Raw genomic sequence first — 14,499 nt, forward strand, 5'->3', positions numbered from 1 at the left:
GGAGCAAGGGACAATCCAGTTAAAACGCGTGGGAGCCACTCGGATGGCGTCCGCTCGGAAATTCTCTCAACTTTCTTAACCCTAAAATAGCTCAATCCCTCCCGACTCAACGCTTTCGGCCAACTTCATTGAACACCATGCCAGCATCCGCAGCTCTCGTAGAGCAGTTAAAAAGAGTTATCCCCCAGGATGATCGCTCGTCGCTCCGCGAGGATGTGATCCCGGCAGTTCTCGACGCCATCACCGGCATCGCCAAGACGCTGCACGCCTCCCAACACGTCTCCCTGGCCGGAACCGCCAACGCCTTCGGGGACGACCAGCTAAACGTCGACGTCCTGTCCGAGAATGTCATGCGGGAGGCCATTGCGAGATGCCCGTCGGTTTTCACGGCCAGCAGCGAGGAGGACCCCGTGGAAAAGCCGGCGAGACCAGAGGGCGAAACGGCGGGCACCCCTGCAACCTCGGAGGAGTACACCGTCGCCTTCGACCCCCTGGACGGCAGCTCCATCATCGCGCCGAACTGGACGGTCGGGACCATCGTCGGCATCTGGGACGGGAGGACGGCCGTGGGCCAGTCGCCGGCGGAGAAGCAGATCGCCGCCATCATGGGCGTGATCGGACCCCGGACTACGGCCTTCGTGGCGCTGCGGATCCCCGGCGCCGACTCGGCGTGTTTCGAGATCGGGTTCGGCCCGAACGGGGTCGAGGACTGCGAAATCATCCGGGCCTCCGTCGAGTTTGCCAACGCGCCTTTCAAGACGCGCTACTTTGCGCCCGCGAACCTCCGTCACGCGGCGGATGACGAAAAGTACAATGCGCTCATCACGCGCTTCATTCGGGAGAAGTACACCCTGCGGTACTGCGGCGGCCTCGTTCCCGATATTGTACATGCGCTAGTCAAAGGGCACGGCGTCTACGTCTCGCCTGTCTCGCCCGGTACTCTTCCCAAGCTGAGGTTCCTGTACGAGCTTTACCCGATCGCTCTGATCGTGGAGTGCTCGGGAGGCAAGGCCATCGACCCCGCGGACGGCAGACCCCTCCTCGACAAGGCATCGGTGGACTGTGACGGGAGAGCTGGCTTGATCTGCGGAACGGCGGAGGAAGTGGACATTGTGAAGAAGGCTCTGTTGGGTTGAGACGCAGGGTTTCGCGAGGCTCCATGGATCACAGGCCGCCTCCGAGAGGACTCGGCTATGAACGGCCAAGGAATCGGCAAAACCGGATTATTACAGTAGCATTACTTAGTCGATTATCGAATCATCGACGATCAATGGTCGCTATTCCTTCCCCGACATCCTCCGGCGCTATGCTTATGCCCACCCTTTGGGCATGACTGCCGAGGTTTTCTCCTCATCCGGGACTTTGAGACCCAGCTTCTCGAGCACCCAGTTCTGCAGTGGCAACATAACAAGAACGGCCTGGTTGAACCTCCATCCAATGACGACAACCACGGCGCCTACCACGGCGTCGAGGATGAAATGGTTCGCCGTGGCAACGATGGTGAAGAACATGGCCATGGGCCACAGCGGCGCGACGAGCCGGAGAGGACGGTGAGGCGAGAAGCGACAAATCGACCAGGCCAGGAACAAGGCCGTTCCGCAGTGAAGGCTCGGCATCGCGGCGATGGTCAACTGAAACCTGTTGTGAGTCCACGCGTTGCCGCCTCCCTTCTTTCCCTGAAGCACGTCCTCGAATCCGTACTCGGCCGGCAGCAGGCGCGGCGGCATGCAGCGATACGTGGTCACGATGAAAAAGGCAATGACGTTGTCCATGGCGATGGTCCGTCGGATCCTCTGAAACGTGCCGGGCGGCAGAAACGTGTAGCAGTAGATGATGAACATGATGCCCAAGCTGATGTGGGAGTAGTAGATCTTGGCCAGGTACGGCACCAGCCAGGGCATGTTGTCGAGGACATATCGCTGCACGCCGAGCTCAATGTCCAGCCCAAATGCCCTTTCTAGCTCCAGAATGGAGATGGCATGCTCTTGTGCCCGCATGAAGACGGCTTCGTTGCCGGCGATCATTCGCGCCGAAAAGGCACGGAGGAGTTGGTACACCCTTTTCAGGCAGATTTCGGTCCGTCAGCGGGGGATCCAGGTAAAGTGAGGGAAGCATGCAGGCCGAGCCAATTACCAGTACGTCGCGTTCCAGTACCAAACCTCGGCGAGGAAGGGAAACGTGCGGTAGAACCGCACAAGGAGCTTCTTGTTGATGCGGGACTCTTCGTACGATACGGCGCGCATCCCCGGTTTGAGAAGTGGAGAGGATGGGGGCGAGTAGGAGTCCTCCGACCCACGCTCGCAGGAGTCTACGTCATCATCGAGATCCGGTCTTCGGCGGTTGATGAGGGTGCCGACGGTGAAGGCAAAGACGATGACTGGAAAGCAACGGCGGATGGTTAGTTGACGGAGGAGCAAAACGTTGTTTGTGTCCAGCTTTTCTTCCACTCGGGACCGGAAACGGAACTTACATGCTGGTTCGATAACATTTCGCAAGACGCCAAGCCCTGAACTCATGATTGGATGTGTACGTGGGTGAGATGAAGAAACAACGTCTTGGTGGGTATCCCGGAAAGAGAACGCAGGCCGGAATCAGTACTATTGATAGGAGAAAGCAGAACGAAGCAGAAGCCCGTGTCTTCCAAAAGTATATTAGAAAAGGGAGTGAGCTTCGTGAAATTAATACAATATGCCAAATCCACCCAGGGTCGCGGGAGTGAAAAGGAGAGAGTGAGGGACGACGAGGCTAGTGATAAGCATTCGCAAGGCAGACAGCATTAGAGAGTGCATGATGGAATACGCCCACTCGGGCGTAAAAAGGTCGCCTCACGCCCTTTTAGGACTCCAGGTCAAGCAATATCAGATCGGCCTCGGAAGATTGGGTATGCCATCAACCTTGGGCACACGTTGCGGTGCGGCCGCACGGAGCTTCGTCTGACAGGACTCACTCTTGGGGCGTCGTCAAGGATAGATTGGAGACACGACTGACGTCCCACACCCATTTCCTCCCCCCTCCAATGAGATCCTCCTCTTACTCTCCCTCCTCCTCCCGAAAGGCTTGGCACAGGTAGGTGGGCACGCGACCCAAGTCCTCCTTTGACGTGCGTGATGACACCCAGCAACACGCTGCAGGGCGAGCCAAACCCGGTTTCCCTTCCGTCTCCATCCCCTGCTCAGCCAGGACTCCATGTTGAACCCGCTACGGAGTACAATCGACATGAACGGAGCGGTTAGTGAGAAGGATGGGGGATGCGGGAGAAACCCACCGCAGTTCCGGTGGATCTCATTATCTTTCCGCGTCACTTTCTACCCACTCATTCATTGGACGCACACTGCGCTGCTTCGCATCCATTGCTTGGCAGTCGGAACAGCCGGATCGATTCCAGGGGTTTGTACGCGGCACCAAGCCGTACCTGAGAAAGAAAGACTGGATTCTTGCAATCCATGTTACGTGGTAGAGTCTGGAAATACGGATACACAGGACGCCTTTGGCCTTTTCCAGAAGGACGATGGGTTGGGCGTGTTGTGATACCCGCCAAGCGTTCGAAGCTGAAAGTCTTTTGGCATCTCGTGCACAGCATCGATCATTTTCCAGAAGTCTGTCCAAGTCGGTTCATGCAATAGGTGAGCCCTCTCTCAGAGATTATGAGGTTCGCACAGAGGCAGTGCGGCTTGGCGTCGCGCGCTCATTGATTAGCACAAAAACATCAGCTCAAAGACGCGTCTGACCGCACAAAACCCCAAGGAACAGGAAACCTCCCGCAAAGGAGTAAGCTTTTCCTTAGCTCGACACCACCGACCTTGCAGTAATACCTGCCCACCTTTCAATGCCACAAGCTTACGTGTTGCCGGGGCCAGTAGACGGACCACGTAGTTCTGCTGGGATTCAGGCTGCAGAATCCGCGGCTGAGGACAAAGAGCTTGATATCCAGCCACACTCGGCGCTGATTAGGCAGTGTCAAGCGCTTATCAGAACTACTGCCGCTGCTTCGCGGCTCTTCTGCGGTCATCGAGCTTAGCGGGACCTGCCGTCATGACAAGGCCATCATCTGGCCGTGGCTCAGTCACGTCTGCGAGCCGTGAAGTAATTACAGCATCATTCACTTCCCATTAGTCCAATGTACTCTAGATATCGGCCTGGGGGTTCTTGACTCCTCGAGCATGGTCTAGATACGTTCCCGGGAGTGCGCTATTGTGTCACAACCCATCAGGATGCAAAACATACTAGTGATAAAAACCCTTGGACACATACGATAGTGTGTCCACCCATAGCGAAATACGCCCGCCACTGGAGTTAAAGCGGCTGCTAATGAGAGCTCGCACCTTCATTCAAGAATGAAGTGGAGCCAGCTGCGCGTCACTATGCAGTCTAGACTATTCCCGGAGCAGGGCCCGGATCCGTCGGATCTGGGAAGCGATACGAAAAACCGTTGCTCACAGCTCATCGGCATTCTCCTCTATCTCTTGGCAGTCGAACCCGTCACTCCCGAGGACGTTCTTGCAAAGCCACTTGTCAATAACTGCGTCGTTGCCCACGGGCTTGACGGCGAAGTTCTCGACCGTCAGGTTGCTGCACCCGCCGGCGGCCGCGCTGCTGCACCGGAAGAAGCCCGCGCTGGGGACGGCGTCCGTCACGGTCCCGCTGAAGTCCTTCCACACGACGTCCGAGATCTTAAAGGTCGACGTGTCGCACGACTCGCCCGCGTGGCCCGAGTACGACTCGCACTGGGTGATGAAGAGCGGTTCCCCGCGGGTGCGGTCCAGCTTGATGTCCTCCAGGACGATGTTGCGGGCGTAGCCCGTCCCGCCGCCGCCGCCGTTGGGCGGGTACCCGATCTGGTTGCCGGTCCACGTCTTGAAGTAGCAGCCCCGGAGCGTGTCGTGCAGCGTGACGTTCCTCGCCGAGAAGTTCTCAATGTACTCAAACTGTCCGAGGAACTGTCCGATGGAGCCCATGGCGATGCCGGTGCTGCCAAAGAACTCGCTGTCGTAGATGTAGATGTTGCTCGAGTTGGCTTTCAAAGCGATGGCGTCGTCGCCGTTCACCACGACCCACCGCCTGAAGGTGATGTTGTCCGAGTACATGGTGTCGGCGCCGTCCGTGTTGAGGGAGTTGTTCTCCGTGGACGACGTGCTGTTGACGTAGATGTCCTCAAAGACCAGGTTCTTCGAGTACATGATGTTCATTGTCCACATTTGGCTCTGGACGAACCGGAGCCCTCTGACGACGGAGTTGGAAAAGCCCCGGAAGTTGATGTTCATCGGCCGGTGAGGCATGTTGGACCCTCCCTTATTCAGATCGTACCAGACCTGACCGTTGCCGTCGAGCGTGCCGACCCCGTGGCCTTCCCAAACCACGCCGTCGCCGCCAAAGTGCCATACCGTACTCTGGTTCTGGAATCCCACGGGCATCGACACGGAGAGCCAGTACGAGGTGTCGTCGCTCCAAAGCAGCCTGCCGCGCTGGTCAATCACCACGTCGTCCAGATCCGTGGTCACCATCGGCGAGTTAATGTGGTAAACAGGGCCCGGTAGCACGATGATGCTCTTGGTCCGGCACTCGTCGTTCAGCGCGGCAAGTAGCGCCGGAGCATCGTCTCCGCCATTGGCGTCCGGTTCTACGATGCAGAGCCTCCGGCCATCCTTCTCCGCTCGTTCGGCCCAGTCACTGGGGCTTGGGGTATCCGCACCCGCCTCCGAAAGATGAATGTCGCTAGAGGCCCGAGGGGCTTCCAGTCCGAGGGCCAGGCCTGCGGCTAGCGATGCGATGATTGTCGAACCAATCATGGTGGCTGGATGCCGGAGCCTCCAAACCAAATCAAGAGATGAATCAGATGCCGCAAGCACTAGGACCCACGAACGGACGCTGCTGTGAGTGTACGGATACTATCAAAAGCGTTTCTGGCAATCGAAACCGATATGCTGGAACGAGTCTGTGCGATATTTTCAACCCACAATGAACGGAAATGATCCTTGGGCTACCGGTCGCTCACTTATGAAGTCGAGCTCACATATGGAGGTTTGTCTGTGTGAAACGGATCATTGCATGAGACGATCGAGCCCCAAAAGGAATGACACGCGCCAAGTCTAGTGGGGTAATGTCTCCGGATCGCCACCCATAACGTCCGTTCCCCCGCACCGAAACATCGTTTGGCCGCATGATTCTTTGGCTTTCTAGCTCCAACGTTGGGCATTTGGGTGCGTTTCTGGGGGATCGTCCCGAAGTTGCACCCTTTAGCCGTTGTGCTGCCGCCGGGAGCAGTTAGTGCATGTACAAAAGGGCCAGGCTTGGCCGATGGCAACCTCCATGCTGGTCTGATGATGAGTTACACACATCACGAGTCTCATTCCCGGTGTGGCGACGTTACATTCATCCCAGTTTCTGGTAATATTCGAATCATAGCCCACGGCAAACATAACTAACCACTCGAGATGAGGCAAGATCTCGGTTCCATCATTTGCAGGCCGGGCGAGTTTGGATACTCGGTCGGGGCTTGTGGCTCACTGAGGTCCGGACGGCGTGTCGACGTCTTTGGATCTGAGGCCATGGTCATGAACTTTTCCTACGAGTCATATTTGACACGGCGTTGTTTCATTCCTCCAGCATGAAGTCCGGCCAACAAAACTGAGACGGCATTGGCCTTTCGTTCCATGCCTATGTTGACCATAGCAAAAACGATCCTGCTCAGATGATCCTTCGTCTTTGCTCAAGGCACTGTCCCCAGGTTTTAGTTCACCAACAATTAGATCTTTCTGTGATCCACATGAGAAAGTCCTATTGGTAGCTCTGAACTCAGGCAAACTTGAAAATCCAGCTTTGCACAAGGTTAGGAGCCCCGTGAACATAGTACAATAGGCATTGCTGGGGGTCCCAATCCACAGGAGCTTTTATTGCAAGCATCTCTTGCAAAATACTGCCTATTTCAATTGGCCACCTAATTCTGGAGCACAGTAGGTTGAGAGAGTTGAGCCGAAGTAGGGGATAGCTCGCATTGGCCAAAGCATTGGGTTGCGTGGTACTATTTTACGGTCCAGAACATAGAAAAATGAAGCCTTCACGATCAAGACACTATTCGGCATGTTGATATTTCAAATGGATTTCTATAATAATCGCGTCGTTCCAGACTGCGCGTCGGCTATCGAAATCTCTATCGGAACTGCTCAACGAGTGACTTTGGGCGTTCGGTTTGGTAATGACAGTATTAATGAGCCTGTTGGTTCATCTTGAAGTTCCAACCGGACCCAACACACGTAAAGTCATTGTTGTCTCAATTAGTGCGGTAAGGGTATCCGATAAAATCCTTCCAAATTTCACAATCTCTTCCTTCGTCATGCATGTCAACCTTGCGTGACACGGGACTGGTCCCACTTGACTTGGCTAACGCTCGTTCGTGGCAGGTTACGGCTCCGAGGCGAGCTTACTGATTGGAAGTTGAAGCTGCTTTTCGGCGAAAACTGCGCGTTCTGCTTGGCTTGCGCTAGGCCCGTCTCTAGGTCTGGGTACCTAACCTTCTCGTCTATGATAGAATCGTCGTCGCGTAGGTGCGACAGCGACTCCGCAGACAGGTTAGGTCGCGAGAACCGGTTGAAGGCGATGAAGGTTTCCTTGTCGCCCTCGATAGCGTTGGCAGGCGGAGGTACGCGGACAGACCTGCGTTTGACTGCGACGGCATCCTCCTGGATAGGCTGCACGCCCATGTACTCGTAGATGATATTGAGGGTGGGGATGGAAAGACCGTGAACGACGATGGAGAAAAGCGCTAGCCAGTAAACAACAGGCCTCATAGCTCGGAGCATGTCCGTAACCTCACTGTCACCTGCGGCTTCGGTGATCGTGGGGAAGAGATGGCGGGCATGCTCCACGTAGAAAACCGCACCAACACCGATGGGACCAAAGTATCCCATGAAAAGGGCTTCCTTCCAGTCCTTGACGGTGTCGGGCATGAGCTTGTAAGTGAGGAGGATAGCAGGAATACGGCGGAAGGCAAGGACAAGCGCGCCGAGGCCGAAGAGACGGCCAGGGCTGATGCCGGTTATGTCCGAGTTGAACTCGCTCCAGGGGATGATGGTGCCAAGATAGATGAAGCCGCCAAAGTTGAGAAGAACATCAATGCTGGCGTTAACCTCGTCGTGTCGCTTCTGGGACTCGGCCAGGTACTCGCCATCCCAGTTGAGTGCAGCGCCAGCAACGAAGCAGGCCAGAAGATCATCGGTTCCAATCGCTCCACATGTGCCTATTAGGAAGAGCTACCATTGGTGTTATTAGTCATGACTTGATGCAGTGAAGCTGCGGTTGCAACTTACACCGATGGCGGTAGGCATGAGCACGTAGCTCTCCGAGTCGATCCATCTTCTGTGCTGATGTTAGGCTTTTGCATTCTTATTTTATACTTGTTTGACTTGCCTCCTGACAACGAACTTGAGGGCGAATTTGATCATTGTTCCGACAATGGCACCATAGACGATACTCATCAGAATAAAGTAGAGCCAGGTCTCGAGGAGCCAGTTCATCATCGCGACACCGATGCCGTCCCCCTGGCGGGCAACGTCCCCTGCACGGGGAAGGATTGCTCGTGCAACAGTCTCTATCGTCGAATTGCCGGCAGACAAGTCAGGGTTCTCGGCATGCCGCATGAGGTACGTGGCCAGCATCAGAAACGGGAACCCGAACCCGTCGTTGCCGCCGGCTTCGGATGAGATGATTTCACGCAAAGAACGCCTGACGAACTTGTCAGAAAAGGGTCCCTTGGCAACTGCTTGTGATAAGACCGGGTCTGTCGAGGTAACACAAGAAGCGATAACCATGGCGCCCAGAAGCGTCACTTTGGGGATCGTCGCGAGGATGCAGATGGTTGAGGCCAACAACATCATGGTCATGACGGGGACCATGAGGACGAGCATATCCTTCCACCTGTTCCTCTGGTATTTTGCCGGGAGCTGGTAACCAGCCATGACTAGCTGGATACCGATCATCACTCTCGTAACACCCTATGGATACATAATATCGGTCAGCACGCTGTAAAAGGCTTCCCATATTGAGGAATTGGTGAAGGTATACACACGAGAGTGATATCACTGGTTTGGCCCTCGACAGCCGACCCCCATCGTTCACTGTCGAGAAATTTGGCCGCTAGTGGACCAAGGCATACACCTAACACTACGGCCGGTACTGCGTAAAAGGCAACGTGTCAGTTTATCTTAGGTATGATGATGCCAGTATGCAAGGTGTATTATGCGAGGTGAGTAGCATCGACTGGTCACAACTTACAGGCCTCGCCCAAGTACCACACATTCTTGATCTTCACAGAGAGGACGCCATACAGGATGATGAACGCGCCTGCAGGAAAGAAAAGGGAAACAACAGTTAGTCACATGCAACTAAACGGACCAAGGCTTGGGGTACCCACCAAAGACGGACAACACAATGTTCAATTCGCTGGGATCAAGCGTAGGCATCTTGGCTCGTTGATTGTGGCTTTACCTCCAAGGGCTTGGGGTTTCCGTACGCCGGGAGGCCTATGGTACGTTTTTGGCGAGAAAGGATGCCTTGGCCGGCAAGGTCTTTTGGTTAAGGTGATGATCTCTTTAGTTATCGATTATACGATGATGGAGTAAACTTGGATGATGGAAGACGGGAATAACAGCAGCTATCAACCAGGCTTGGAGGAGATATAAGGAAAATTAAAAGGACATCTAGGGATGCAGATAAGATCCCCCAAGAGAATCAAGTCAGAAAAGGAAAAACTTGAAATAACGAGCTGCAGAATTTTGGTCTTAGCCTTTTGTGGGATGACGGTCACCTTGTATCCCAGCGCTGCTGATGGATAATGGTCAGGTAGGCGATGGGGAAAGGGTAAAGGATTTCTTCGTCGCGCCGAGAGTCGGTCTATTTAACAGTGGTGTGCTTACCATAGACGTACACGGCCCTAGACTAAATAGGGGCATCTTGGCCGCAGATCGCAGACGGCCAGTCTTATTCTGGAAGTGGATATGGATCACAAACGCTTCTGATTCAAAGCCAAGTACGCTCCGTAGATCCCGATAAAGGGATATTGCGGCCGTGGCTATGTATAGAACCTCCGGGCTTTTCCGACTGTGTTAGAGTATCATCGTGTACATGTGCGACCTTAAGAGGGATTGCGTTGTATCTGTACCAGTATGGGATCTCCGAAGACACACGGGAGGAAGGGAGGGACCTTTTGCCAGAGGATATGGACTGTAGAGCGGCTGCTGCCCTCCCTTCTATTGGTGAGGAAGACGATGGGAGAAAAGAAGCAGGAGCCAAGCGCGACAATGTCTGGTATATCAAGAACGCAACATAGCCTGGCGAAATGTTATCTCTGACGAGGCGACGATAGGGCCTTCGAGGATCCTGGTCAATCTCGGCCACTCGGCTTGGAATGTCTTACATCTAGCAGGTTTGTCAATGAGGCATTGGTCGTCGCTCGTGTTTCTGTAACAAACATCAGGGTGTTTCTGTAACAAACAACAGGGGGGGACAAGAACGTGTCCGGTTCCCTATGGGTGATAGACCTTGAAGAATTTGAAACTTAACAGTCGAAGATAGGGAGACCGCGGAAACCGCATGATAGACTTCGCCGGTAGCGGGCCACTTGGCCAAAGGTCTTGGGGCCGAGGGTGACTTCTTGCTGCCGGCATTTTTCCAGAGAGGTTACCAGGGTTTCTCACGGTATTGCAGTGGCCTCTGGAACAGCCTGCCTATCGTTGTATCAAATCCAGCTAACTCCCTTGCTGGAGTGCCTGGGAAATAATTATTGCTTCAATGATCTAACTTCCATCTCCGTGTCTTCGACCGCAAACACGGGTTTTCCTTTTGGCAAAAATGTCAACCGACCGCAGTAGGGTCAATTGTCGTTGTTTTTGAGGACTGTATTACACGTCGTTGTTTCCGGGATTGCCAAGACACGAGTTTGGCGGCGGAGAGGATGCGGGAGGAAGACAGGACGAATGGGTAACCTGGGGAGACAGCGGCCAACTTTCCGGGGGGGAGGCAGGACTACTGGAACCGCGTACGACCTTGTTACCTGTGCGGAAACAGGTAGCCTTCGATTAAGGAGGCGTCGGCCCAAACCTGCCCAGAGCAATAGAGTGGACTGCCCAGAATAGCGAGATAGGACAAGAGGCTTGGTGTCTTAACAAAGTGACTGGGCGCCCAGGACTTTCATCGGACCACGGGGCGGTCATTGGACGAAATGTAGTTCAAGTAGGCTTGTGGCCCGCCCCTCATACTCTTGGCGGAGGATCCGTATTTCATGGCGGTATCAATGCGGCCTCGGCGCCAAGAGGAGGATTTTGGTGTTTTTGGGCTCTGTCAATGCTTTCCGCTGTGTGGAGCGAAGGGACTGCAGGGAGCGGCATGGCTGGCAGAGTTAGCCAAAGCCGGACAGCGGTGCCGACATGACGACAAACGCCGAGCCGGCCAAGACGGGACTGTCTTGGCCGGACATTGTCATTGGGTCCCTCCGTTTTTGCGCGTTCTTGGGCTCCTTAGCCAACAGGGGGGTGTTGACTGGCGTTGGGGTTGTCTAGCGCTTGGCGCTTCTTGGTGAGGCTTGGCGCTTCACGCTTGGTGGCTCAAGGTCAGATTACTGTTTCTTTGTGCCTTGTTGTATCCTCTTTTCGCTACAACATGGCCGGGAGAGCAAATGTTGAGTATGGTGCTCCTTTATCTTGGACTAAAGGCCTAATACAGTTGATATTTTCCTGTCCTGTGAAGCTTGTTTTCCGCGCGCCTTAAGCCATTGCCTGAACCATAATGTCTTGACCTTCCAATCCTTTAAAAAGAATTCAGGTTGCAACGTGGAACGAAATTGCACGTCATCAAGCTGTGCTGCAAGAGATCATCCTTCTGAGAACGTAGGGTGATGTGAGGCTGGGTTCTCTGACACGTCTCATCGGTTGGCCCTCATTAGCTACGGACAGGAAATCAATTCATGAGTCCCATACGGAGTTCAGATCTACAACCAAATATGTTTTACCTTCCAATTCGTTTTCCTTTTTCACTCCGTCGTCTGCCCGAAAACCCAGAAGGTCCCGGGCCAGTAAAAGGGGTAGTCCATGACAAAGCCAAGCCGCCAAGCACACATCTTCCGGCAATCTTCCATTTCCCTCGCTTGCAGACCAACGGCGATCAAGCGCATCGCAAAATTTGTCCTGCGCATCCTCATCTGTCATTTCATGATCATCAACATGACCGGAGAAATGGGCCGGCCCAAAGATCACCACGTGACCCACCTTGGGCAGTATACCCATATACCAACGGCGCTGGCACTGGCGATAGTTGCTCCTGTCTTTTTATCATCATCACTATCACTACTTCGAACCAATACACGATAATTGATCGCCCATCCGAAAGGATATCCACCTGTGATACCAACACAACCCCTAATATTTCAGTTTTGACTTACGTTCACAATACATTTGCTAGCTTGTCAGCTGTTACAAAATCCCCTTTCCTATCCGTTACTATCACGATTGTTACCACTATCACCACCAACATAACCAAACGAATTATCATCACCATTACATCACTGAGATTTTAAGAACAATATCCGAACAGTACAGCAGCTATCTAGATCATTAATGGCTTAATAGCTCTACGCCTACTGTCAATGAAGGATTACGTTCAGCAGATCTTCCATGGTCAGGCAAGACAGCGCGGAGTGTATGAAAGCTGCTCTAGGTAGGTAGTGATAGAAAACCATACTGTTGGTTTTCACTGGCTAATTGATGGGATCCTGTATCTTGTGATATCACGAAGGTTGGGAAAAGGTGGTCAAATTTGTGGTTGTTGATAGTTGACTAGTTAACAAGGTAAAGTAGGAGCACAAGTGTGGCAGCACCCTTGCGTATGGGCAAGGGTGGGGGATTCTGCCGGTAGGCGGTGTGTTACGTGACCTACTGCCTCTGGCCGCATCACCTATATGCTAACACTGGCAACTTTCTTGTGTGGTGAAAGTCGCTAGCGCTCCTATTCTTCCTGAAAAGCCTAAAAACGCAATAAAAACAAGAAGAGCAAAAGTATTACACTTTTTGTGGTCACGTGCTGCCGCAAATTCATTTATCTGTTTGCCTAGCGGAGGCAGGCTTACACTATCTTGTTTGGGTGCGTTTCTCTTTGGCCGCAGCTGTCAGAGGCGTATACCCACGTTAGATGGATTTGACTGCTGTTAATCTGCATAGTTCACATGACCTATTTCCTCCTCTAAGTGTCTATTATCCTGTATCCTGTTGTTCCTATTGTTTCCTATTACGTTTGTGTAACCTATCCCTTTATCTGTATCTTTGCCTTGTTGTGAGAGATAAGACTCTCAAGTGCTTGGTTCAGTAAGGACTTTGTGAACCTGTCGGCAGGGTTATTGTCGCTGTGGATCCATTGTACCTTAAAGAGCTTGTGTTGCTTGTACAATTGTTGTAGTGCCATAATGTTAATCATTAAGTGCTTCTTGTAGATAGTACCTAACTTTACTAGGCACTTGTATAGTAAGTATAAGTTAGTGTAGGTAATAGTGGGGATTAATAGGTTACTAAGCTTGTTTGCTACTATTATGATAGTTGTAGAGAGAGTGTACACTATGTTAACGCCTGTAACTATGCTATAGACTTCTGACGTAAGAACACTTTGTGTTACTTGTTTAGATTTAGTTAATAAGAAATAGAGGATGTTGCTGCAGAGAGTAAACTTGCCTTGCTAGTTATTAACCTCTTTGTTAGCAAGGAGAATAATAAATCCTAACTATAAAGTTAAGTTGTAATTATTAGTAAAAGATCTGTTAATAAATATAAAGAGCTTTACGTTAGGTAGGTTAAGGGGAATAAAGGTGAGGCTATAGTTAAGTGTATTTATTTGCTACTGGATTCTTTAGTTAAGTTGTTAAATGGCTTTGCTGTCTAGCTTCTTATGCTAAGCTGCGGTGGACAGGTTAAAGCATGCTTTGGGCTAGCAGATAGAAGTAATGTATACGCCTTAAGTGTGCTACTAAACGTAGTCTTGCTGGGCCGTGGGCGATTTCTTGTTGATAAGTCTCAGCTTTGTGCCCTGGCCCTTTTAGTAAAGTGTAATAGAGGTGTCTTTGGCTAAAGTTAACAAGATAATTCCTTTGTTAAATGCTAGAGGTTTATTCTCTGTAAGTAAAATTTTCTCTTTTGTAAAGAGCTTTGCCTTAGTAAGCTTATTATCCTCGCGGTTAAAGAAATTAACGCTAGTTAGGCTAATTATGTTGTCTATTTACATCCTAATTATTATAAAGTTAGGGTTTTTTATAGATAAAAGGAGTAGGCATAGGTTATATAAAGTAGTAACTATATTAAGCTTTTTATGGTGGTAGTAGTTATAGGTTACTTACTAATAGGTACCTGCTTTAGTAAGGCTATATAATAGCTTTACTACCTTTATAATAGTGCCTTAAGGGTAGTAATTATAGATTTAAAGGGGAAGTTATGCGTAGATAGTGTAGTTAAGTTATAAAGTTAACTATAT

The 14,499-nt window shown here is 52.0% G+C and overlaps 4 protein-coding genes across 4 annotated transcripts; 1 reads left to right on the forward strand and 3 right to left on the reverse strand.

Moving 5' to 3' along the window:
• Positions 1–137: 137 nt before the first annotated feature.
• On the forward strand, positions 138–1,136 carry LY79DRAFT_589106 (fructose-1-6-bisphosphatase; the record flags this gene model as incomplete). The annotated part of the gene is made up of 1 exon (XM_060560996.1): positions 138–1,136. One exon carries the CDS (start codon positions 138–140, stop codon positions 1,134–1,136), a length of 999 nt encoding a protein of 332 aa, XP_060415761.1.
• Positions 1,137–1,310: 174 nt separating this feature from the next.
• LY79DRAFT_589107 (uncharacterized protein) lies at positions 1,311–2,516 on the reverse strand (the record flags this gene model as incomplete). The annotated part of the gene is made up of 3 exons (XM_060560997.1): positions 1,311–2,058; positions 2,134–2,377; positions 2,471–2,516. The coding sequence occupies 3 exons, from the start codon at positions 2,514–2,516 to the stop codon at positions 1,311–1,313; spliced, it is 1,038 nt and encodes a 345-aa protein (XP_060415762.1).
• A 1,570-nt stretch (positions 2,517–4,086) lies between these two features.
• LY79DRAFT_132976 (family 28 glycosyl hydrolase) lies at positions 4,087–5,889 on the reverse strand. Its single transcript, XM_060550883.1, has one exon. The coding sequence runs from the start codon at positions 5,784–5,786 to the stop codon at positions 4,434–4,436; it is 1,353 nt and encodes a 450-aa protein (XP_060415763.1). The 5' UTR covers positions 5,787–5,889; the 3' UTR covers positions 4,087–4,433.
• A 1,448-nt stretch (positions 5,890–7,337) lies between these two features.
• On the reverse strand, positions 7,338–9,830 carry LY79DRAFT_702494 (sodium/hydrogen exchanger family protein; the record flags this gene model as incomplete). The annotated part of the gene is made up of 6 exons (XM_060564944.1): positions 9,407–9,830; positions 9,268–9,336; positions 9,062–9,168; positions 8,404–8,987; positions 8,304–8,352; positions 7,338–8,246 (listed from the first exon to the last, which is right to left on the reverse strand). Exons 1-6 carry the CDS (start codon positions 9,453–9,455, stop codon positions 7,338–7,340), a joined length of 1,767 nt encoding a protein of 588 aa, XP_060415764.1. The 5' UTR covers positions 9,456–9,830.
• Between the last annotated feature and the right edge of the window lie 4,669 nt (positions 9,831–14,499).

The sequence above is a fragment of the Colletotrichum navitas genome (assembly GCF_030913465.1).
Source record: "Colletotrichum navitas strain CBS 125086 chromosome Unknown LY79scaffold_19, whole genome shotgun sequence".
In the NCBI taxonomy this organism is placed as follows: Eukaryota; Fungi; Ascomycota; class Sordariomycetes; order Glomerellales; family Glomerellaceae; genus Colletotrichum; species Colletotrichum navitas.

What these genes read in the sequence shown, in the direction of transcription:
- LY79DRAFT_132976 (XM_060550883.1), bottom strand. Translation starts at nt 5,786, where the DNA reads ATGATTGGTTCGACAATCATCGCATCGCTAGCCGCAGGCCTGGCCCTC.